Source organism: Pelmatolapia mariae, linkage group LG7 (assembly GCF_036321145.2).
Source record: "Pelmatolapia mariae isolate MD_Pm_ZW linkage group LG7, Pm_UMD_F_2, whole genome shotgun sequence".
In the NCBI taxonomy this organism is placed as follows: domain Eukaryota; kingdom Metazoa; phylum Chordata; class Actinopteri; order Cichliformes; family Cichlidae; genus Pelmatolapia; species Pelmatolapia mariae.
The window spans coordinates 40,543,221-40,567,574 of record NC_086233.1 but is presented as its reverse complement, the minus strand read 5'-3'; the positions used below and the strand labels follow the sequence as shown (position 1 = coordinate 40,567,574).

The following is a 24,354-nucleotide window of genomic DNA, read 5'->3' as shown; positions in this document are numbered from 1 at the left end:
TTAAAAATTATTGGAAGAAAAGATATTATTGAAATTAAAATTCAGTGTATGTTGTATGTCATAAATAAATGCATTACTCAAAGAATCAGAGTGGGATTAGAGCGATCTGTCGACACAGGGGTCAGCCATGCTGTTCTGAAAGTATTTTAAAAGGACAGAATATTGATAAGATTGCATGCACCGATCTGAATCAATTTCCTTATTGATGTCATGATCAGATTGTGTAGTGTACATTATGATTTTTATAGGTCTTCACTTGGAGCACAGAAAGTAAAGGTGATCTGAGACGTAATACCTCCTACTTCCTGCATCTGGATCAATTAAAAAAATGAAACATTTCATTTACTTAAATAAATAGTAACTTGTTTGGCTACAGACAAACCACTATGGAGAGAACAAAAATATTTGCATGAGATTAAGGTGCTGCAAAAGCTGCACTTTGATGAACAGTGCTCATCAGACTTAGAGGCTTATAATGTATTTGACCATTTGGAAGTGGTTCTTTATTATCATCCTTCTAAAAGGATCAGTGATTTTTATTTAAAACACAAATTAACTGACGTCTTACTTACTCTTTCTTTTCTTGTAACTGATGGACACACATTGTGTATGTGCGTATATGAGATAGAAGACTGTGTGTATGTCTGAATAGGCGTGTTCACGTGTGTCTCACGTCATGTCTTTTATCATTCAAGTCAGGCCAGCAGTCTGCCGACTGTCCCCCCTCTTCAGTAAAGGTCACATCTCTTGTTGTCTCCAGTGACATTTAGTCCTGAATCTGCCTGATAGAATTTGTCCCTCCAATTCATCTTCTTACTCTCAAACCCGACTCTCTCGCTATTTTCTGGCTAGTATTAACTCTTGGTAGTAATTGTAGCAGCCAACGAGGCTAAAGGAAAGTGCAGTTAGAGCATGAAGTGTCACCGGGTTGGGTCATGGCAATGTAACAGAAATAAAATTAGTGTGAGGAAGAATTGTCTCCTCACACTGAAGTTAGATTGAGCCATTAGTTTAAGTATGCAGGATTTTGATGATTAATAAAGTTTGTCAAACATGGTAGGTTCTCAAAGCCATTTTTCATTGTAAATTCAATTCAGTAACATTCAATTCAATTCAATTTTATTTATATAGCGCCAAATCACAACAAAAGTCGCCTCAAGGCGCTTTATATTGTACAGTAGATGAATTTGGAATAATGTAGCGCTTACTCACAGCATGACGTGGAGCGCATGGACTGGTGAACTAAGCATGATTTCAGTCAAGCTTCATAATTGTAGTTAGTCGCAGAGCGATGTAAATGAGAGAACCTTGTTCTGCAGATCAAATTAAATAGCTGTTAAAACAGGTAATGTGAGTCTGGCTAGCTAAAATCAGTGGTCGACTTTTAAACAACGTGTCACAATAACTCTTACATTTTCTGAGGAGTAAAAGCTCTTTTCTATCTCAGCTTTTTGTTCTTTGACTTGACTACAGCAGCTTCTTATAACCCTCAGGTCATCCTCTGTCTGAAATAAGTTGTTTCAGCACCTTTCCCTTTAAGTGAACTTCTTGTGATTCGCCGCCCCTCACAAACTAAAAGGTTAAACAGCAGGTGGTTGTGGACTCTGACTCTTATCTGCTCCCTTACAGAGTGCACACTTAGGATTACTTGTAAATGCACTGATCTCATCATTTCAGACTTTGGTAAATCAAAATATACCAGCATTTACATAATGCTTTTCTAGGCCACTTAAAGCCCTTTAGACAATATGAACTATATATGTTTTTACTGTTTGTACAAAATCTCCCCAACTTTTTATAAACTAAAAATAGATCTACCCTTTAGTTAACAAAAACCATTTCACATTTCTGACAGCCAATAAATCCAAATCCAGAATGATGTAAAACAGGGATAAATAAATGTTGTATTCTGATGTCAAGCTTTAATTGTTTTGGGAGTTTGAATGTGTGACATTTGGATTGTGAATATACTAACACTGTATATTAGTTATGGCTAGATTTATTGGCTGGATGAAGAGTGCTTTTCCAGCCAGACAGCAGTGGTTGAGAGACCAGACACTGCAGACTTACAGCAGCTGCTAAGCCTGTTTTTCCATAGACCTATCTGAAAGAGCTTCTCTGCTGGGATGAGAGCCTCCACTTCACTGCAATGAATAGCTGTCCAGCTGCACTTAATTTATGCACGTGTGTGTTTCTGAGTGCAAATGAGGCTGGGTTTCTGAATCTTTTGTCCGCCTTTCTTATTCTCCGTGTGATTCACAGGAAATTAACATGACAACCCAACCAAAATGCAGTACCTTGCCAGTATGGCATTGTTTACGTCAGCTAATAAAATCTCTAAACTTTACACCAAATGCACGAGGGAGATGTCCTGCTTTGTCGCCAGAAAACAGGATGGTATTGGAAAATTTGCCATTCAGTGTTTAATTACAGCCTTGACTTCTACCAACTATTTACAGATAATCAACATGGTGATCGAGCTTTAAATAATTTTTGTTTTGTAGTAATTCCCCGGGTTTTGCCCTTTTCCTTTAGTTTTAGCTAAAGTCCACGATCACTCCCTGCCAGGCTGCGGCAGGGAGTGATTTATCATTTATCATTATGCAAGTTTGTGGAAATAAATAAGAAAAGATTGTCATTTAATTAAGTTGGGCACAATTTTTCCAGATTCTATGAGTAATCATGATCTCAGTATCAAACAGAATAATTGAGATTATGATTTTTTTTTTTTTTTTTTATTATTCTGTTCTGTAAAGCGCTATACAAATACAGGCCATTTACCATTTATGTTTGTTTAATCATCAACTTCAGTATGCGTGCAGAGTGGCTGTACAAAGAGCAAGTCAGCAGCTGATTGTGTGGAAAGACTTACCTTTACCTACAATCCTCAGCCACTCTGTAGTGAATCATTATTTTATGTCTGAAATGTTGGCTTGAGGCTAGTGCTGTTTCCTTTTCTTGGATTTAATTTTTAACCAAAAAAACTTTTTCACACATAGCTGAGGCCTCTGGCTTTTTTGCTCCTTAATTAAAGGTGCTAGATTTTTAATTAAGGGGTGGTAACTCGCTACCATTTTGTGAGCATCACCCAGTTAGCAGTTATTTCCTTAAATAGTTCAATTTTTTTTTTCCATTGAGTTCATTTTTGCAATGATCCAGCTCAAATTTGCCTTTTTATTTTCCTCTGGTTTCACATATAAACCATTACAATGGTGGAAGCTCATATTAAACATGGCCAGAAATAATGAGTTCAGTACAAGTATTCTCCAAGATCCAGGAGCCCAAGCTTCAGTCTACAGTAATTGCTCAGTTTCTGACAGTCTGTGTAGAAACTTGATATGATCATCTGAAGTATGGAGGTCCTCCTACCTCGTGTTTGTCTTTTGTTTGTGAGGGGCAGCATATAAAAAGGAAGCTGCCTTAAATTCAAGGTAGCTTATTAAGGGATTGGAGCTAAAAGGGTTGTTTTAGCCTGTGGATGACCTGAAGAGCTAAACGAAGGCCCAGTGAAAATAATTAAGGATTATGAGTGAGTAGAAATGTCACAGTTCACAATACCAGCTGTCGCTTTTGTACTGTAACACCCGTTCTCAGAACAAAATTGCAAACAGAAGGCAGAGGACTCTTGGGGTTTTTCGTGGACCAATCCTAACCCTTTAAAATTTAAAATTCAGCTTGCTTATCCCTTTAGGTTCTATATTTGGTTCCATTTTTGCGGTTACACTTGACAGCACCTGCAAACTAACAAGCTAACACAGAACACACCAGAAAGAAAAGTTTATACTGAAGGTAGATGGTTTCACCGGAGTTGTGAGACCTCCCATTTGCCCAAGAGACAACATCTTAGAGCTGGGCGATATGACCCAAAATTCATATCTCGATATTTTTTAGCTGGATGGCGATATACGATATATATCTCGATATTGTTTTTTAAAGCCATAAGGTAAGAACAAAAATAGAGTTTAGTCAAAGCTGTGTCCCAGATGTCACACAGGCACTTTTATTAACATACAGCGTAGATGTACATGAAGAAATTACTCAAAAATAAATTATCAGCATTTATTAAATAATAATGCTCCATAAATAAAAGAACACAATGTTGTTTTTGTGCATAACAAAAAGCTCACAATTGTGCAGTCAAAATGTAAACTAAAAGACGCTGAGCATAATAACAAAGACAGACAGATTTCACAGCTGCTCTATTCCCAAGTTCTACTGCGTGACTGACAGCCTGGAGTTTGAAATCCTCTTTCTAACCATGTCTCTGAACAGGTGCCATTTATGGTCCTTATACACACACAATACGGTAATATTACGTTGACGCACAGTACGTATCACTCCGCGAGGCTCCACTACGGTAGCCGTAATGCTCCGACAATCCATCAAGCGGTGCGGCTCCGTAGCTTACCAAAGTCGTACTAAAACATTTTTTGACAGATTGCTGAGCGCCGTGTACCACATAAAAACGGTTTGCGGTCAGTAAGCACAACCAGAATTCATACATAAGGTGCACTGTCGATTTATGAGAAAATGAAAGGATTTTAGCTCGTTAGCGCGGTTAGCTCGCTAACACGTTGACGCCGTCCAGCCCCACGCACGGGGCGATCCGCGGTAACTCGTTAACGGAGATTTGCCGTGTTCATCTTGTCGTTGCCTGCAGGTGAAGCTATGGGGGAGGAGGGGGAGTTGTGTTCAGTGAAGGAGAGGCGAGGCCCAGTAACGCAGCGTAGAGACAAAAATGGACGAAAGAGAGGCAAACTTGCGGCTCCACAAGTATAATTATAACGTAACATAGACTATATCGATATAAACGATATTGTCACATCTTGATGATGATATATCGATATTTTTTAAAAAACTCGATATATCGCCCAGCTCTACAACATCTATTTTCAAAGAACAAAATTTGTGTTCTCATTTTGATGTTTCAATTCAAGCACCAGTAAAAGCAATGGAGTTTCAGACAGAGCGCAGAGGCATCAAGAGTGGCTCAGCTGAAATCTGCAGCACAAAACACACTGTTTCTTTGAGCCCAATCCTAAAATGGTACAGCTGTAATGGTTAGTTTAGTTTTTATGTGCAGTCAGTGTGATGGTGGAAAGCTGCGCTGTAAGATACAGGCGAAACACATGATTAAATATTGCTTTCTAATGTTTCTCTTCTTCAATTTTTTCTTTTTAAATCGAGCCTTCTTACCCCATTGAGCTGTCATTTCATGAGAGAAGAGGCTAGAAAAGATTTGTAGACATAAGAGTAAGAACAAAATTTAGTTGGTTTTTGTTTGTTCGTTTTTAACTATAGTTAAAAAAAAGTTACTGGAGGCTGTCAGGATTCAGGCAGTGTGGCCATCGTCTTGTTAAACCGTAATCAGGGTGTGTTGTTTTGCTTGATGGCTGGTAACACTTGTTTGTGGACTGATTGAGTGATTTATGTGAACGAAACTGTGTCTGAAAATCAGTGCTACACACAGTGAATCTGAAATGACTTACTGTATACAGTGCACCCCGACTATACAGACATGGACAAAGCTGTTGATACCCTTCCACAATTTAAAAAACACAAATCAGACCACAGTGATCTCCAGTACAGTGATCTCTGTACTTCACAATGACACGTCTGCATTTGCCAACAAGTAGTTTGGCTCACTCTTCCTGAGTAACTGTCAAGTGCTCTTTTGAGGGACGGTGTCTCCACACTGCAATTCTCAGATCTTTCACATAATGTGCAGTAGAAGATTAAGATCCTGGCTCGTGGAGGGCCATTTAAGAATAGTCCAGTGTTTATTTCTCAGCCTTTCTTGAGTGCTGTTACCTTTTTAACAGCTTTTTGTATCTTTTTTAACAACTTTCAACAGTGAGGTGGTGTTATTTTCTTTTAAAGCGTCATATTTCCACCTGTAAACATAGAACTGATCTGAGTGGCCAAAGAGCTCCAGTTTTGTGTCATCAGTCCAAACGACTTTGGGGCTTGTCAACATGCATTTTGCTCTTGTGTCTTTTCTGTCAGTAGTGGAGACCAAGTGTAGTTCAAAATGTGATGGATGGTGTGATCAGAAAGTGACGTATGTTGACCTTGGAGTTCAGCTTGAATGGTTTTGGATGGTTTCTTTCCATTTCCACATCATAGGAGGTTGACTGCAGTCCCATGAATCTTATATTTTGTAAGAATAATGACAATTGTGGTCACAGTAACATGAAGCTGTTTGGACATGATCTTATAGCCTTTATCATTTTAATGTAGATGCTTCTTTCTGAGCTCTGCAGATGGCTCTCTATTGCTTTCTCGAGTCAGTGTTCTGGTCAAACATTTAAAAGAATCAGAGAAGATCATCAGGCATTTGAAGTTGCACAGAGATCACACTGCTGATCTTTTTGGGAAGGTAGTTGAAGACTCCTTCCAAATCTGCTGCTAGTAGAAAACTATGGTGCATGCGGTTCTAGCCATTCCCCTTTTCCATATTTAATCACAGTAATTGGAGTATCCACAGATGCTTCAATTGCAAATTTTAGTAAAATATTTGAGGTTGTTTCAGGCCATCGCTGTGTGAAGTGCTCTGTGTGATAGTGGAATAAGAGCAAACACTGATTGATTTTTATTTATTTTTTGCTTTTAAATGTAGCGATTCAGAGTAGAGGCATTTCCCAGGCAGTAAAAATAAATATTGGATAAATGAAGGCTTCTGTATGCACCTCTGACAGTTTCTTTATAGTAAATGTAGCAATGTCATTTGATCTGTAAAGGCTTAGCTTTGTAAACTGTACAGCATTTTTAATCTGTAAAAAATTTATAACTATTCACTTTGAAATAAATCCACTTGGACTGCTTCCAGCAGTGCACTCTTGCTAGAATCTCAACCTATAATCAGTTCTGTCAGTGTGACTAAAATGTAGGCTTTAAGAATCTATAGTCAGAGTTTATGACCACACTGAGAAAATCGATCTCTGTTTCTACTATATTAACCTTTTTAACAGTTATTTAGACATCATCCAGGGTTCCATTTTTGTGCTATAAATAACATTTGCATGACAAAGCTTTGCAAAATGCTTCCAAATATGGTATTTCTGTTAAGGCTGCCAGTTGAGCTCAGTTTTGTTTCCGTTTCCCTGAAGTTAAACTCTACCTGGGTTTCATAGTGTTGTGTAATTTCAAGTGTGAGCAGCAGGGTTCTCTGGGAAATGCCAAATACTGCATGTGGATGACGTGTTTTTGCGGATAACTTTTCATGTGCTGGAACCATAAATGTCTGAGTCTTTTTGATGTCTGTCTTTACCGTCTTTATTAGTCTTCTCTATAGACATGACCTATTTTTTATGAATATTCAACATTTCAAAAACATATTTTCAAAAGTACCTCCCCTATGATATAGAGGCCTTTTTTTAATCTGCCTTTATTCTTTCTGTGTCTTCCTTGTAGTAAGCATGTTTCTCAACACCCTGACGCCCAAGTTCTACGTGGCCCTGACAGGTACTTCCTCCCTCATATCAGGACTCATATTGGTAAGATGTGCTTCATTCTTTATATTTGTTGATTGTTGGAGCTGATACTGGTCAGATACTGGTTTAAATTTATTATAAATAAAGCAGTAATTTTTATTTGCAAAGTTGGAATGTTTAAGTTGGCTGCCCTGTTTATACTTAAGCATACAAATATCAAATATAAATAGTGTTCAACCCTCCTGCTGTTACATGGATCTATTTTTTAAGCAAAAATCACATCCTTGATGACTCTTACTTGATCACTGTGTGCTTTTACTTGACATTCTCTTTCATGTTAAAAGGAGAAAATTAATTTTCAGAGGTGGCCCCCTGGTGATTTTATGAGCATGGGATATAATTTGTTAGGGCTTTAATCACACATTCACAGGTCATATAAAGCTGAAATGAAAGGATATCAAACCTCATTTGGTCCTCCATGAGATTATCTCCCTGCACTATCAGTGTTTATTCTGCTGCCTGGTGCATCAGAATGCAACACACTGAATGTTTTTGTGCTTTTTAAATTACCGAGAACACGTGCTGGGTTGTTTTGTTTGGGATGTGGAAAAAGATAAGAATAGAACTCTCTATTGCTGTGCATTAAACAAAAGACGCTCCAAGTATTTCATCTCTTTTTCAGGTTCTTCACAGAGACGGCAAACTGTGTAACAGTGGTTGGTGCGCAGTTTAAAATAGCCCCTCTCTTAATTAACTCACTCTCTCTTCCCCTGCGGGCGATTGGCCAGTGTGCGTAGGCTGCTTGGAAATGGTGTTGAGCTCTGCACATGCTCTGTGAAATTATTTAGAAATGTGGACGCCAGTTGGTTTCATCGAAGCAATAGTGTTCGTTTCTCTGTAAGTGGGAGAGATGTTTATTTTCCAATTAGCTCATTTTCCAAGATTCCTGTAGGAGCCCCATCAAAATTTGTCATTTCCTCCTTCGAGCAGAGGCTCCACAGTACATCAGCTTGAGCAGTCGGCAGTCTGTCGACTTGTAAAATAATCATGTTTAGATATTAATACTAGAGTCCTTCTAGAAGCAAATCTCACCATATGGAAATGCCTTCAGGCACTTGTTTGAGTTATTTTTGAATTATCTAAACTGTGTTGGTCATTGGTCACTGGAACACAACTGTGTGTACAGAATCACTAGTCAAGTTAAATTTAAATTTTCCAATAGATGTTATTTTTTTTATTTATTTTATTATTGAGTGCCATGTTTTGTCTGCTAAATTCCATCCAATCAAAGAGCAGGTTTTACTGATTGGATCCTCTCCTCTGGCTGAAGGTGGTAATTGGTGAAGTATACCCGGGGCCTCTGTGGCACAAGCTTGACTCCCATTGATACAGTGTTAATCAGCCCACACTCAGATTACAGTAATAAAGATGTGTTAAAGCAGATGGAAAATAGCGACTATTTAAGCTAGCTGCTGGAGGTCTCAGCTTTACTAGCTAGTAATTGTCTTTAGTTTGTTCTGATTAAAAATCGTGTGGCTGGCATTGAAAGTAGATTTACTCCCATTTTAAGCAGGTTAAAGAGAGAATTATTTTGTTAAGAGGTGCTAATTTAAGAAGAATGTGCACAAAAAATGTGAACACTTGAATGTATCATCTTCATGGAATGAGCAGTTAAGTGAATGAGTTTCTTTCCGTCTTTCTCTCTTTCAGATCTTTGAGTGGTGGTATTTCAGAAAATATGGGACCTCCTTCATAGAGCAGGTGTCTGTGAGCCACCTGCGCCCCCTGCTGGGAGGAGTGGACAGCAGCTCTCCCAGTAACTCAAACGCCAGTAATGGGGAGGCTGACTCCAGTCGGCAAAGTGTGTCTGGTAAGAGCTACATTTGTGATCTGCTTATAGAAAAAGATTGCAAAAAGGTGACTTGGTCTCCCACCGAAAGAGCGGGGAGGAGGAGAGGGATGCCTGGATGCATCTGCTTAGACTGCTGCTCCACTAACCTGGATAAGCAGCAGAAAATGGATTTGTTTGTAGATGCATTAAGATCTGGAAAAATACAATTCTTTAAATAAATGTACTGTTAGAATTGTAAGCAGTACAAGGCAGTCTAAGAAATTAAAGCTTGTCTAGAAGCATCTTCCACAGCCAGAGTGAGCTGTGTGAGCGTCTTGACTTGTCCATTAGTGATGCTTTGATCTTGGTTAATCTGTTGAATGTATATTTGCTCGTCTGTGAAGTCTTTCATTTCAAAAGAGGAAAATGTCTCTGCTGAATAATTCCCTTGGTTCCTTTGCCAGTGATAAGGGAAAACGTTTATGCTACATAAGCATATACATAATGCAGCATGAGTCCCAGCCTGCTTTAGTCCAGACAGCCTCTGTCTATTAAAGAATCAGAACCAAATAAGAGTTGCACTGACAGTTTGGTTAAATGAGCTCACCCAGTCAGTTTAACGGCGTGTTTTCGAGCGTTCGGTCGTTGAACTCTTTGTGGAGACGAGATGCTTTTGTTTTCAGCCAAACAACTTTGAGTGAAATAGGATTATGTGTGCTCAAGTGTACTAATCCTCCGTTTGCTGGCTAATAATCTGCTCTGTGAAAATCTCTCAGCTCAATTCAGAGATGGATGTCGCAGCTTAATATTTGTCTTTGTCACAGACGGTTTTCAGTGAAGACCCGTGATTGATTAGTCATGGTTCTGGAATTGAATGTGGTAAAGCGTGAATTTTGTGCGTGTAGTATTGATTTATTTCTAATTTGACTTTGAAATTCTGTTTTATTGTCAGTGAGAGGCTTTTGTATGTTTTTTTGTTTGTTTGTTTGTTTGTCTAGGCAGGACAGTTTGTTATTCAGTTAGTACAAAAATCAGTGAATAAACACATAAGAAATAATTTTCTCTGTTTAAGTCGTTAGTAATAGAATATGAGTTTTGCGATGTGTGTTGGGTTTTCATGGATATTTTATGCATCTTCTTTAAAAAAGGCAATCAAATAATTTAAGTGAGCTCCTTATTCTGATTTCCAGCTTTATCTTTTTATTCTTAAACTCTACAAGAGGAGCTTTGCATAACTCAAAATTCAAAATAATCTGTATTTATCTTCTACTGGGCCTTGGCGCAGGTCATCCACTATGTGAAAGAAGACATTTTCTCTTTACTTTTTAAGCGTTTGTGCTTGAGATGACCATGTTAGTGATATCTCCTCTCATATCTTGACATCATAAAGATCCAAAAGTAGGTGGAAGCAGTCAGTCTGCAGTCTGAGCTTTAGGCTTCCAGGGATTACTGCACATTTGAAACTTTTGCTCTCATAATTTTTCTCAAAACTGAATCCCGAGTGACACAGTGAGGGGACGTCTCAGCTCACGCAGAGCTCTTTTAGTTGGTTGAGCAGCACTTGTCATGTTGATGTTTGATATCAGCGCACTGTAAGCCACACATCTTATTGGTGCATACGTATTATAAAAACCCATATAGTTAAGCCCTGTACCAACATCGATGTGTTCAGTGCCATCAGCTCAAACACAGGCTTGCCAGCAGTGTAAGTTTGTGCAGGAGCCTGTTTGGTCACTGAGGAGTTAGAAGGCCTTTCCTCTGTCAGCCATGCTCTCACATAGATCCACGTGCCAGTCAGGGAGCTGCAGGGTAGAGATGGCAGAATGCACAGTCGAACCCTTTGAAGTGTGACGAGTAAGCTCAGTGCCAGCTTTGCCCTTGACACTCATCACTACTGTTGTGCTCTTTGTGTCTCCCTTCTGCAGAATGTAAAGTATGGAGAAATCCACTGAATTTATTCCGCGGAGCTGAATATAATCGGTGAGTGACAACAGCAAAGCAACCTGCATCTGAAGTCCAGCTGACTTGGAGTCAGTTTTCCTCTGACTTTTCCATCGTTCTTTCTCATCTGTGTCTCCTCTTGTTTGCTTTTCCAGTCTTTCAGGTCTTTCTCGTGTCAACTTTCCTGCCTCTTGAGTGTCATCAGATTTGTTTTGGTCTTTATTTTCTCTCTTGTGCCTTTGTGTGATTTTATTTTTATGTCTTTCCCCCTACTGATTTGTCTGTCTCTATTATGTGCCATTCTTCTTTTGTTATCTTTTTGATGTCTTTGCCTGTGTTCCTTCTATTGAGTCATCCCCCACTTTTTGATTCCTCATGTTATAATTATCCAGTTTTTCTCTTCAGCCGTAAACCCGCCAATCAGAATTGTTTTCTGTTTGAGCTTTAGCAGAGACGCGTCATTCATTTTCTGTGTTTTGGAAAGGTTAGCCAGTCAGTAGCTTATTATTAATGCGTGTCGTTCTGTCTGTGCTGGTGTCCAGGTATACTTGGGTAACAGGTCGAGAGCCGCTGACATATTATGACATGAACCTGTCAGCACAAGATCATCAAACCTTCTTCACCTGTGACTCAGACCACCTCCGGCCTGCTGATGCCAGTAAGCAAACACACATTCATACATATGCTGTGTTTATAACCATGTGATTTGATTTAAGTGCGGAGGGCGTAATGTGACCCCTTTGACATATTAATATGTTAATATGTTTCTCTGTGTGGTGGCAGTCATGCAGAAGGCGTGGAGAGAAAGGAACCCACAGGCTCGCATCTCTGCAGCACATGAAGCTCTGGAGCTTGAAGAGTGAGTTTAAAATTATGTCATGGGTTGAAGGTGTTAATAAAAGCAAATTCTAATAATCCTAAAGAGAGTCTAGCTACTCTGCAGCCATCTTGGTAGATATTAAGGCAGTTTTCTGAGATCCATGTCTGAATGAATTTGGAGAGAGCCATGGTCTGCATATCAGTAGTCATTAAAAAAAGAACAAAACAAGAATGGCACACAGGATAGAATGATAAAGGCAAACCACTAGAAATAAAACTAAATCATACAAGACAGAAGAGGGAAAATAAAGACTAAAACAAAACTAATGTGTAGAATTACTTGTAAAATCTAATAAGTCGCTCAAAAAGGGTTTTTTTTCTCCACAAGTTGTATTTCTACTGTGGATGCACACAGTTTAAGAACATTACATTTTTTTTAACAACTCAGTATTGATTCCAGAAATGATAAGTATGTTAATCTCATCCACACAGAGCACTGAAAACAGGATACATGCGTTTAGCAAAGAAAACAGTAAACTACATTTTACCACAATCAGCACCGTAAAACTGAATCTCTCATTAACCTCGACAGTCAGATCTCCCCTGATTTGACTGTTGGTCCGCTCTCTTTCAATGTAATTTATGATCCTTCTGGAAATTCATTTTATGTCCGTGGACAGTGTTAAATAAATACAACCACAACAAAGAAGAAATCAGTTAGAGACATTACATAAATTTAACAACAAAGCAGCAGGGGAAGGGTATCTTTAGCACTGCAGTGCTCTGTTGTTCTCTGTATTCTCTGGAGATACAGAGGAAATGTATCAGGCCATCCTTGGAACATATGACAAGACTTTGACAAATTCAGTTTTATTCCTTCAGAAGGCTTTTTGATATTTTACCTATATTTGTCAGAGCTAGAAATTTAGTCACAAGAATTTTCCAAATGAAATCTCTTATCATCAAATTGAGTTTGGTCAATTTGACCAGCTGTATTTAACTGGTGCTTTTCTGATGGTTGTTCCAAACATATGTTGTGCACATACCAGATGAAATCAAAGGAACCTTTATATAAAAAATAATAACAAATGACCAGACCATAAGTACTACATCTGATTTGAGTTTGGCCAGTCTTCTCTTCAGCAGTGTGTCTTTGGGCACCACTGTGATGCTTCAGCGCGGCTGCTATTTATACATCTCTCCCTGGAAGTTTCACTGTGACCACTTTCAGTCAAGCATCTGTGTTGGATTCTGGATCGCCGCCCAGAATTGTGACCCTTTAATTTGAATTTCAGTTTGGGGAAGAGGATGAAGTTGCAGGGAGGAAGTAGAAGGATTATGAGTAGCAATAGTGTTGGTGTGCACACAATGGCATGCTAGCTCAAACCATGAAAAGTCGGTAAAAATACATTTTTATTTTTTATTTTTATAACTTGTAATCACTGATAATGGCTTTATGCTGACTCCAGTTAGGAAGCTGAAAATCAAAACTAAGAGCTGATCGTATCTTTTAATATTTAGTATTTACATAATCCCATCTAGATGCCGTACAACCAAATATGCTTTTGCAAAACTAATACTATGAACTTCTACCAAAAAATTAGCTCACAAACATGAATCAGACCCCAAGTCCCAAACACTGCTGTTGATTTTAGGTCCACACACATCAGTTTGTAATAAATTGGAAAACTGTAAACTGCAGGTTTTGTTGGTGTCAAGGGCGGATCTGAAGCTTCTCATCACAGACTGGCCTTCTGGGTGCTTCCATCATTCAAAGGAAGGCAGCTTTAGTTCTTTTCATGAAATTCAGGTTTATTTTTAGGAGCATTTGTGACAACCAAGACAGTGCAGAGGAACTGTGTCAGCACTACATGTTGCTCCCAGCTTGTATCAAGGCCGTGACTGCAGGTTGACTCAGAGGAAAACTTCTTTGATCAGTGATCTGTCAGACGCTGCTGACAAGCACACGAGGCTCAGGAGCATTTTTATGTCTCAAAGAAGCTGCGCTTTGTCGGCAAACGAGGAACCCCGCTGAGAGGCGGTAAATGAATTAATGAGTCTATAAGAGGCTATGCAGCAGGTTAGTTATTACTCCCTGACTTCTTCTCATCCCCATCTACAGCTGTGCAACGGCATACATCTTGCTGGCAGAGGAGGAGGCCACCACCATCATGGAGGCTGAGCGGTTATTTAAACAGGCGCTAAAAGCTGGAGAGGGCTGCTACCGCCGCAGCCAACAGCTCCAACATCATGGTACACAATATGAAGCCCAGCACAGTGAGTGTAATCCATGCTTTAACACTTTTCCTAAGCCAGTAATAATCATGTTTAAACTGTGAGTTTGCAGCAACAGTATGAATGGTAGTCCTGGTCCATCTCAGCCTCTGTTGCATTTTAATAAAGAGGACTGCAGGTAAGCGTGATCTGATTGAGCTAAGTTATGTTTTTGCAGGAAGAGACACCAATGTGTTGGTGTATATAAAGAGGAGGCTGGCCATGTGCTCCAGAAAGCTCGGCCGAACAAGAGAAGCAGTTAAAATGATGAGAGATGTAAGTACACAACCTGCCAGAAGAAAACCCACACAAACCGAAACACACACAGTGTTGTGCATTCATTTCTGAATGGGTTCATTATAAACAGTCACAGAGTATTTTGAGGTAATACAGTGATGACCCAAAGCTCATGTCTGCTGATTGTGCATGTGTCTCCCCCTGTCTGGTATTACATGTAACAACAGTTGTGTGTTTTCCAGTTAATGAAGGAGTTCCCTCTCCTCAGTATGTTCAACATCCACGAAAACCTGCTGGAGTCGCTACTAGAGCTCCAGAACTACGCCGACGTCCAGGCCGTTCTGGCCAAGTATGACGGTGAGCGACACTCAGCCACCTGTGAGCAGCTCAGTAACTGTACTAACAAAGCTGTATTTAGTTACTTGAAGGTAGCCGAGTACAGACACCACAATCCCTGTCGAGTGTTTGTTGTTCCTCGAGCTATTTTAACAACTAAAATGCCAGAGTGGGGCCATTTCTGACCACATAGCTTATACAGCAGGGCCGAATCCATACAGGCGAAAATGTAATTATTATTTGCAAGTAAAAATTGCATCTGTTAAGATGTATTATGTAAAGCAGGTGTTACACCATCTGCAGGCATTTGGCCAGGTGATTGTTTATAAGATCATTTTTCTGACATTTTGCCTTCGTTATAGCACAGACGCACACAGGAAGTATGAATGGGGTTATCTGAGGATGCCCAGCATGTTCTGAAACTACTTTTTTACTCCTGTCTATAGATATTTATATGACACAACTGAAAAAGAGAGCAAATCACACTTAGAGAAAGTCTAAGATATGATAACAAAAAACACGTGAAACCCAAACTCATTAAGTTCATTCACAACCCCCTGTGGGCATCTGCAGTATTCTTAAATACAGCCCATTAAACTCCACCCTGTCCTTTCTGTCTCTGTCTGTCTTTTTGTCTCCTCCACAGATATTAGCTTACCTAAATCTGCAACAATATGCTACACAGCAGCCTTGCTCAAAGCCAGGGCGGTATCGGACAAGTGAGTATTGCTTTTCATCACATACAGTTCTTCAGGGAGCTGACATTCCTGTACTGCTATTTAGTTTAAGATAGGGTTGAAAATGGCTCCAGGGAGGTGCTCAGTATCAATGAGAGAATAGCAATGATGTAAAAAGAGTGAGACACCCCAAGGTTTGAGCGCTGTTACTGTGAGAAGTGAGTTTTCTGCCTATTCTGATTGTTCAGGGTGTGGTATGTATAATAAATGCTGCAGTTGCTTAAACTTAGTTTGTTTTTAACGCTTCATAAAATGTTGGTTCTTGCTTGTTACTATATCTATTCATGAGAGGTATGGATCAAAGTAACCTCATGATGTAGAATCACGACCATCTGCGTGCACATGCAGGTTCTCTCCAGAGGCCGCATCCAGGAGAGGGCTGAGCACAGCAGAGATGAACGCAGTAGAAGCCATCCACAGAGCGGTCGAGTTCAATCCTCATGTCCCCAAAGTGAGTTGAGATTATCACACACACACTCGCACACAGATTGTGTTAAACAGAGATGTGCCGATAAGAAAGATGTAAATATGCCAGGTTTTAACAGAACTGCTCATTTACATATGTAGCTCCTGTGTAAGTCACATAAAACAACATGCAGCATTAAAAAAAAGAAAGAACATTCACATAAAAACACACAAGAACCAAATCGAAGCAATACATAATGAGAAGTTAAGCATGGTGGGGTGAATCTTAAAGTGGGATATGTGGGGCATATCTTCTCTTCCAGGATTGACTTCCTTTACTGACAGTTTGTCCAAATGTAGTTCACCTATGAGGCACTTCTGGTGGGTGCTGTGATCCCTTTGCTACTGCCAGTGCTTTCTTTTATACATTCACTTAAAGGAGGTGGACCAAGTCCATGTAAAACGTTGTTCCTTGTGTTATGTAATAACTGGGAAAAAAATAAAATAAATGTGCATGTAGAGTGATCCCAGGTCATAAATGAGTGTCCAGTGCTGTAAACACACAGCACATTTATAAACGGCGTGCAAACACAAGCTAGTAGCAACCCCGGTCTCAGAATGATGTTGGAGCAGAAAGTATGCTGGCCCCAGTCAAACAGCTTGGTGTTCACACTTGGTGCATTGAATTGTAATAATGTAACTCTGCGTCATGCTTTGTTGTGGGCTGAATGCGAGTATTGAACTTTATTCATGGATACGCTGAGCTACTTTTAATTCATTTTCTTTCTCATTCAGATGTCTTCTTTGTTCTCTCTCCTTGTCTTCCTTTGTTCCTCTCTCCTCCTGCTCGTTGTTCCCATCAGTACCTGCTTGAGATGAAGAGTCTGATTCTTCCTCCAGAACACATTCTGAAAAGAGGCGACAGCGAGGCCATTGCCTACGCCTTCTTCCACCTACAGCACTGGAAAAGGGTGGAGGGGGCACTCAACCTTCTGCACTGCACCTGGGAGGGCAGTAAGTACATGCTAACACACAAATACTGTAAACTGGCAGTATTAAAATTTTAGTGGTGATTATTTCTGAACACGAATGATTCTGGAGCTCGTTGTTAATTGTTAATTGTTTGTGTTTTTGTGTGTTTGTAGCTTTCAGAATGATCCCATATCCTCTGGAGAAGGGTCACCTGTTCTATCCTTACCCCATCTGTACAGAGACGGCAGACAGAGAGCTGCTACCCAGTAAGAGACGCTCTGACATGCACGCGCACACTGTGTAATGCAGTCAGGGCAAAAAATGTTATATTATATATATTTTTTAGGGAACTTGTTGTAAATTTCTGTGTTTAAATGCCTTTAATGTTGAGAGGTTGTAAACTTTGAAGGAAAAAAATGCTTCTTCATGTCAAACATCTGTGCTGAAAAAGCTGTTTTGTTTTTTAAAATTACACTTTAATTTGAGAATTTGGCTCACAGAGTGTGTGTGGGTGTGGGAGGTTGATTGTGAGTGTTGTCCTGATGTCTGCCCAGAAGCTTGTCTGTCTTCACTCACAAACCCTTCATTGATTGAGCTGGCCTACAGCCACAAGAAGCAGCACAGTGGTCTGTGTGTGTCTCTGAAAAGACATACATGTTTTTTTTCAGCTAATTAAAACTGAACATAAATAAGAAATTAAATTGTGAATCAATGTACCAAACGTGACAGCATGCTATGTGTCAGACTTTGTGAGATGTTTGACCTTGTTAAACTTCCTCACCAGAAAAGGTTGCCTTCGTTGTTTTTCTTTAGAATACCTGCCCTCAAATTTGCCATCTTGTTGATAGTTACCCAGTAAAAGCCAGAATGATGGCCTTTGCTTTTAAAAAAAATGATTTGGTTGAGAACATCATGGAGAGTTGTGATACCGATTGTAATGTGATGGGAGGACTGTAAGTCTGACTGGTACATGCCCATACTGTCTGCTCCTTTTAAGGGTTCGTAACCACATGTGCACATTTGATATAGCTACATTTCATTTTAAGTGTCAGGGCTGCCACGTCTTGGATAAAGTTGAAGCGTAGGACACTTAATGAGCTCCTTTGAAACTTAAAATAAGCAGCGTTTGGTAGCTTAGTCATGAAGCATCTAGTGCTGAGAACTGACGCGATCCTCGAAGATGCTGGTGGATGTGTACCACAAGAGAGTGTTACAGTTGATTTTGAAAATAAACAAATCAGCCCCCAGTGAAGGTTGTGTTGAGGAGTAAGAGGTGTAAATGTTGTACTCTGAACTAATATTGTGTTTCTGTGTGTCCGTCCTGCGTGGAAGCAGTGTTTCACGAGGTGTCGGTCTACCCGAAGAAGGAGCTGCCCTTCTTCATCCTCTTCACAGCTGGTCTCTGCTCCTTCACTGCCATGCTGGCTCTGCTCACACACCAGTTCCCTGAACTTATGGGAGTGTTTGCTAAAGCTGTGAGTGTATACACACACACACACACACACACACACACACACACACACAGAAGGAAAAAAATGAGGAGAAAACTTGAATTTCACAGATAATGTCCAGATTACTGTGTCCTTCTCTGTGGAGAGTCTTCAGAGAATAACTCAGTGACCTTTGACCTTTTCTCCATAGCTTTATTTTCATTAAAAAAATAAATTACCGGGTGAAATAACATACTGGATGACTTCTGACCTTTTTGCTTGTGCTACCCTCAGGAAAATACACCTATCACATGACGCATGGTTTGAGTGGAACAACAAATCATTTTTCTTGTTTGCTTGTAGTATTTGTTGCATTTTTCAGTCTAGATATTTTTATTTGATTTCATCATTTAATTTGCAGCTGCATTCTTTTTGACAGTGAGTTAGACATGCAGGCTTTTATCACAGACAGAAACGTAGAAAGAATCTGTTGAAGTCACACAGTTCAATGGTTAAATGGGTGTCGTGGGCGAATAGGGTAAGGACTGTGCTGGCTAGAGGAGAAAATAAATCCCATGACTGTGTGTAGTGCTGGGTAGCATAAGCTAGGACATTATAGCACAATTTATTAGTAGATTATATGAAACTTAATATGATGTGCAAAATAATACAAATAAATGTCGTGGATTACACCCTGTGGCTCCTGTTTGGACTCATCCTTGGGTGCTACAGGTATCACAGCGACAGGAAGGGGCAGCAATGGCTGTCAGCCTGCAGCAAAACCGAGTAAAAAGATGTAAAGGTCATGGAGTAAACAAACAGTTTCTGTGCACACAGACAGTTTGTGTTTTAGCTGTGAGTGAAAAGAGAGCGCTTCAAACCACACTGGAAAAGGTAGCATGACAAATGACTCTTACAGGCTTTTAAACACATATGGTTTGTAACACGCTTCTGGTGTCAGCTCTTGCATATCCATTAGAGGAAACATGCTTCAGCTCCACCAACAACTATACATGTGATAACTGCACCATGCTCACATATTATATGAGTTATTTGCGTATGCTCCTAAAAACAATGTGCATTTTACTGTCCTCTTCGATCTATTTTTAATCACAAACGTGGGAGAATTACTCACACTTTTGAGCTCTTCTCCACAAGTGTTGTCTTGCAACTAGTTTCAAACACACTGCCAACAGTTGCCCCATCGATCCAATCCATCCATCCAGCTGGAGGAAATGGCCAGGGGGAGGAAGTCCCTCCTGAATGACTGAACTTCTCACCCAACCTCTACAGCTAAACATAGCTACCCTTCAGAGAAAATTAATTTCTGTTATTTCAGTCATTATTCAGAGCTTGTGAGCATAGGTCAGGGCAGAGTTATCGATTGACCGATGAATCGTCAGCTTCACTTTTACACAGAGCTCATTCCACCCATGGATTGAGGTGAACCCTGTTACTGTATATCGAGCCAGTATCTCTCAACCTCACCAGACTCCACCAGGGAGGTAAAGTTCAGTGTCCTAGTAGCCAGCCTTAGCACCCTGGAATCAGACTTACTCCCATTTACTGCCATTCATCTGATTCATATGCTCACCTCATCGGTCTCTTTTATGTGAAAATATTGACAGGATCCAACTGATAGAAACACCTATATTAGCCAAACATCTTGCCCCATATACTTTTTCTCCATTGTTGTTGTTCTGGAGCAACCTTCAGACATCCATCTTTTATATGAGCAGCCAGTGGAGGGCGCTGCCCACCCTCTGCCTCCTCTTTTAAGCCTGCACCTCTGTGCTGCTCCCCTGGAATGTGGGTGAGCTCATCTCCCCACCCTGATGTGACACTATCAACAGATACCATCTACCTGCTGAGAGGTAGATCATTGCAAGGAACACACACAAACACACATTGCATGCATTTAGCAGTGAGTCTGAAACCAGTATGTGGACAGGGATAATTACATACCTGCTTATGTTAGTTTAAATCATTTATTGAAATCATAAATAAAAAGTATTTTAAAACGTATACTGCTCAAACACTAAGACATACCAGATCACAGTAATGCTAATCACAGATGCTGGTGGTTACTGCAGACTTGATGTTTTATGGGGAACTGTGAATGGACAGATGAGGCCTTTCTAGCAGTTTTTGGAATTTTTTCCGGCTAAAGTTGACTCCAGAAAAACTTAACAGGTGGCTTCCAAGGAGAATACATGACTACTGGCTACGTTTACTTTTTGATCTCATAGATCGATATTTAAATTCCACATTTGTTCAATGATTCATTTTAATATCTGAATAGATGAAATGATCAATGCATCAACTTGCTTGAGTAAATGAGTCGGGTTCCCACTGTGACTGAATGTAAAAGCACCACAAGAGCTGCTAAACGTATAAGTCACCAGTGATTCCCTAGACTAATAAAACTTCATACTAACATGGTGTCTTGGAGAGGTCTCTCCCTGCCGCCCACACTGTTCAAACACTACTACACACATTTACTTTGAAGTGCTCTTTGAAGCTAAAATGGAGATGTGAGATCTGATGTGTGAAGCAATCCTCAAACCACCAGCTGCCCAGCTCACACATGCAGGTGGAGTCTCTTTCTGCCCCCCCACAAACCCTCTTCGTGACCTTTATCTGACATCTAAGACAGTAGGAACTTCTGTGAACTGCTCAGGTGGAGCCCCTATCACCCCTCACCTCCTCTTTGCTAGTTGTTGTCAGACTGCCAACCTGAGAATGAGACCTGAGTTGCACTGTACACAGATGGAGGATTCATGCTACAAAAGTGGAAGTGGAAAGTTTATTTGTTCTCACAGCTGAAAATAAAGAAAAATCCCTCAAACCTTCAGATAATTCAGACACACGGTTATGCAGCCTTTTTCTTATTTGTCAAAGTTTGACCTGTGATCGACAGCTGCTGACCTTTCCCTGCTTTATCAAATGTGGTCCATATTTTACAAAAATACCTTCATGTTTTGCTCAGCTTGTACTGAAACCAGGAAGTCATCAGGAAAGTGTTTGTTGATGTCACAAGTTAAGGGAGTGCCCCCTGCTGACTATTAGACGCTACTGCAACTTTGAGAAGCAGTGTTCATCTTTTATGTACAGTTGATATACACAGCCACCACCCTATCCTGCCGGCTTAGGCACTCTTTAAAATGTTTTTTTTTTTTTTTAAATGTCAGTTCAAAGTTTATATTAACCATCCAGATAATTATCACATTGTCTACAAACCAAGTATTAACATAAATTAAATTGGGGAGTCTTGCTATCAGTTGTCCATTTATAAACAGCAGTCAGGGAGACATGTTTTCATTTAGTATGAACCTGACTCCCTCTACACACCACAGCTCTGTCAGGGCTGCAGCGCCTATGTAAAATTGCTTTTATTAGATGACAAAAAGTGGTGGCTCTATACACTGCTGTGTGTCTCCGATACAGTTTTGTTCCATCTGGTAGAATTGGATGCAGTCAGTTCCTGTGGCCACATTGCAGCCAGAATGCAGCGTGGCCGTAGTGTGGTGTGTTTCAGGGATAAGATGCTGGCTGCCCTGTTAACGTTCTGTTTGTGTGACTGTATTTGTCTCTGTCTTTGTAGTTCCTCAGCACGCTGTTTGCTCCTCTGAACTTTATAATGGAGAAGGTGGAAAGCATCCTGCCATCCAGCCTCTGGCACCAGCTCACCCGCATCTGACCCCGACCGACAGAAGGACCGACCGGACCAGGAATCAGACCCAGGACCAGCACCAAGAGCAGACCTCTATCTGGACAGAAACAGCTGAACTGAAAACCAGAACACTGCAGTGGACTAGACTGACGCGCCTCTGTGCCAAGTTCAAACCAAACCGAGATCAGATGGGAATCCTAGGAGAGACGCGAAACAAAAATGCTAAACGACACCCAGAATTGGTTTTGACTTTATTTGATATGTTTGCATTTCTTTGGGTTATCAGTCATTTAAAGCTGTTCTTTTGTTGTACAAAAAGAGGTGATCAATTGCCATCATTAAAAAGGTGAAAAGGAAAAAAAATACAATAAAGGACTTTTTGTGTATTGCTGCAAAAATGCAGTGTTTTTACTGGCTGCCCCACATACTGTGAAATCAGCTGACCTTGATACCAGCACCACCAGATACAACCGGCTGGGTTTTGTTTCTCTGCAGGATCCATCACATATTTGGAGCTTTCATTCTCAAACTAACAGCTCACTCCACAGTGGAAAAGTTGTTCCTGCAACTGCTGAGTACTGAGGTCATGCAAGCTCCACAGGCTGTCGCCTATTGCAAGTCCGTCGTCATCGACTTTGATGGTAAAATGCTCAACTAAACAGCATTAGAAGACACATTCACAGCCTGGTACAACGAACAGTTTTATTTCTCTATAGTTTATAAAAGTTGTGGGATACATTTGGACAGCAAAGCTTAAGCTGTTGTGCAAGCCTGCTTCCATTTGCAGTCCACTCACTGTTGGTGACTGTTGGAGCGTTTTGATGGAATTATCAGACAGTTGTTGTGGCTTTGTGTGGTGTAAAAAGTTTGTGTTGCAGGTATTGTGAGTGATATGTTTAATAGTAACTGCTTGCTAACCAAGCTTGCATGTGCTGTCTGACTTAGACATCCCAGATGTAGCTCTGAATACAAGTCAACAACTCAGGTCCTTTCCCACTAACCCAGTGCCCAGTCCTGAACTGGTTCTGCATATTTGCACCATTCAAGGACTTGCTGGTCCCTTAGGGTTGGTGATGTCATTAGTTATGCAGATTGTCTCCACCGTGATTTCCTTCCCACAGAAACGACCTAAGCAATGCTCAAGCATGTCTGGATGTGTACCAGCTTCCACAAGGTGCCAAAGCAATGCATCTTAATGATGAACTGTGACACAGACCTCATCACCAGGGTGTATTAATCTAGCTAAACAAGCTGCTTGAGAAGTTTGTCCAGTTAACAGAACACTAGTCAGAGAAATGAGAAACTATTCATGTGTTTTTGTTCTTGAGACTCTTTAAATCGGGACACAGTGTGAGTTTAAGCCATTTATTCTGTAGAGTTCAGTTGTAAGGCTTATATTTTAATCTTACACAGCTGATGTGCAATTTACAGACAGGACATGCATTATATTTAATGAAGCAACTGGTGAGACCAGCTGCTAGTTTGCTTTACTTGTATTCCTCTGTGTGTGTAATGACTGCTCAGGCCGCCGTCTCTCCTGTTTGTCACTGAGGATGTTTGATTTCACGGAGTCCTACTCGAATATTGCTCCTTAATCTAATATTGGTAGCAGGCACAATAACAGTGAAATGTAAACAGATGTCCTAGTTATTAACACATTTCTAAGAAACAATGACAAAATGCGCATTTTAACTACAAGAAAAAGCATTTCTGATTGTTATTTTTTTCTAGTTCTAGATATTTTAATAGGTTTTTCAAGTATTTATTTTAACAAGATGCTGACTACAATACCCCTTAGACTATCTTAATGATCAGTGACTTATAGTGATTTTCCAGAACAAGGCTGATGTGCAGAGCTGTAACACAAAGGGATAAAGCTGATGAATTATATCTCAAAGCAATGGGAAAGAGTTGTTAAAGCTAAGTTATGAAGAGAGGTAATGATGAGTGAGCAGCATTCTGCTGAGAGAGCGCACTACAAATATGTTTGCTTTGAGAGTGTTGACAGAAGTATAGAGGAGGTCAAAGGGAGTAGCATTGCGTCTTTGTGGACCTAGAGAAGGATATAATGGGCCAAGAGAGGCACTGTGGTACTGCACGAGTGTCAGAGGATTATGTGAAGCTGGTGAAGGACGTATGAGGACTGTAAGAGTGCCAGATAGGTTCAAGGTCAGGGTGGGATAACATCAGGGATCGACTGAACCCTTTCTTGTTTGTAGTGATGATGGAGAGGTTGACAGATGGCACTGATCTGTAGTGAAAGTAG

The 24,354-nt window shown here is 40.2% G+C and overlaps 1 protein-coding gene across 3 annotated transcripts in view; it reads left to right on the top strand.

Moving 5' to 3' along the window:
- Positions 1–22,737, top strand: part of LOC134631108 (suppressor of tumorigenicity 7 protein homolog) — a 63,539-nt gene extending 40,802 nt beyond the window's left edge. The window contains exons 3-16 of one of the 3 annotated variants that reach the window (XM_063479096.1): positions 7,414–7,496; positions 9,144–9,303; positions 11,190–11,244; positions 11,748–11,863; positions 11,989–12,064; positions 14,147–14,301; positions 14,477–14,574; positions 14,778–14,892; positions 15,518–15,590; positions 15,957–16,059; positions 16,877–17,027; positions 17,159–17,251; positions 18,318–18,460; positions 22,020–22,737. In XM_063479096.1, coding sequence (XP_063335166.1) covers positions 7,414–7,496; positions 9,144–9,303; positions 11,190–11,244; positions 11,748–11,863; positions 11,989–12,064; positions 14,147–14,301; positions 14,477–14,574; positions 14,778–14,892; positions 15,518–15,590; positions 15,957–16,059; positions 16,877–17,027; positions 17,159–17,251; positions 18,318–18,460; positions 22,020–22,115 — 1,517 coding nt within the window. In that variant the 3' untranslated portion in view covers positions 22,116–22,737. The remainder of the gene's footprint in view (positions 1–7,413; positions 7,497–9,143; positions 9,304–11,189; positions 11,245–11,747; positions 11,864–11,988; positions 12,065–14,146; positions 14,302–14,476; positions 14,575–14,777; positions 14,893–15,517; positions 15,591–15,956; positions 16,060–16,876; positions 17,028–17,158; positions 17,252–18,317; positions 18,461–22,019) is intronic. The other 2 variants (XM_063479098.1, XM_063479097.1) reach the window with 2 other exon arrangements.
- Positions 22,738–24,354: the final 1,617 nt, after the last annotated feature.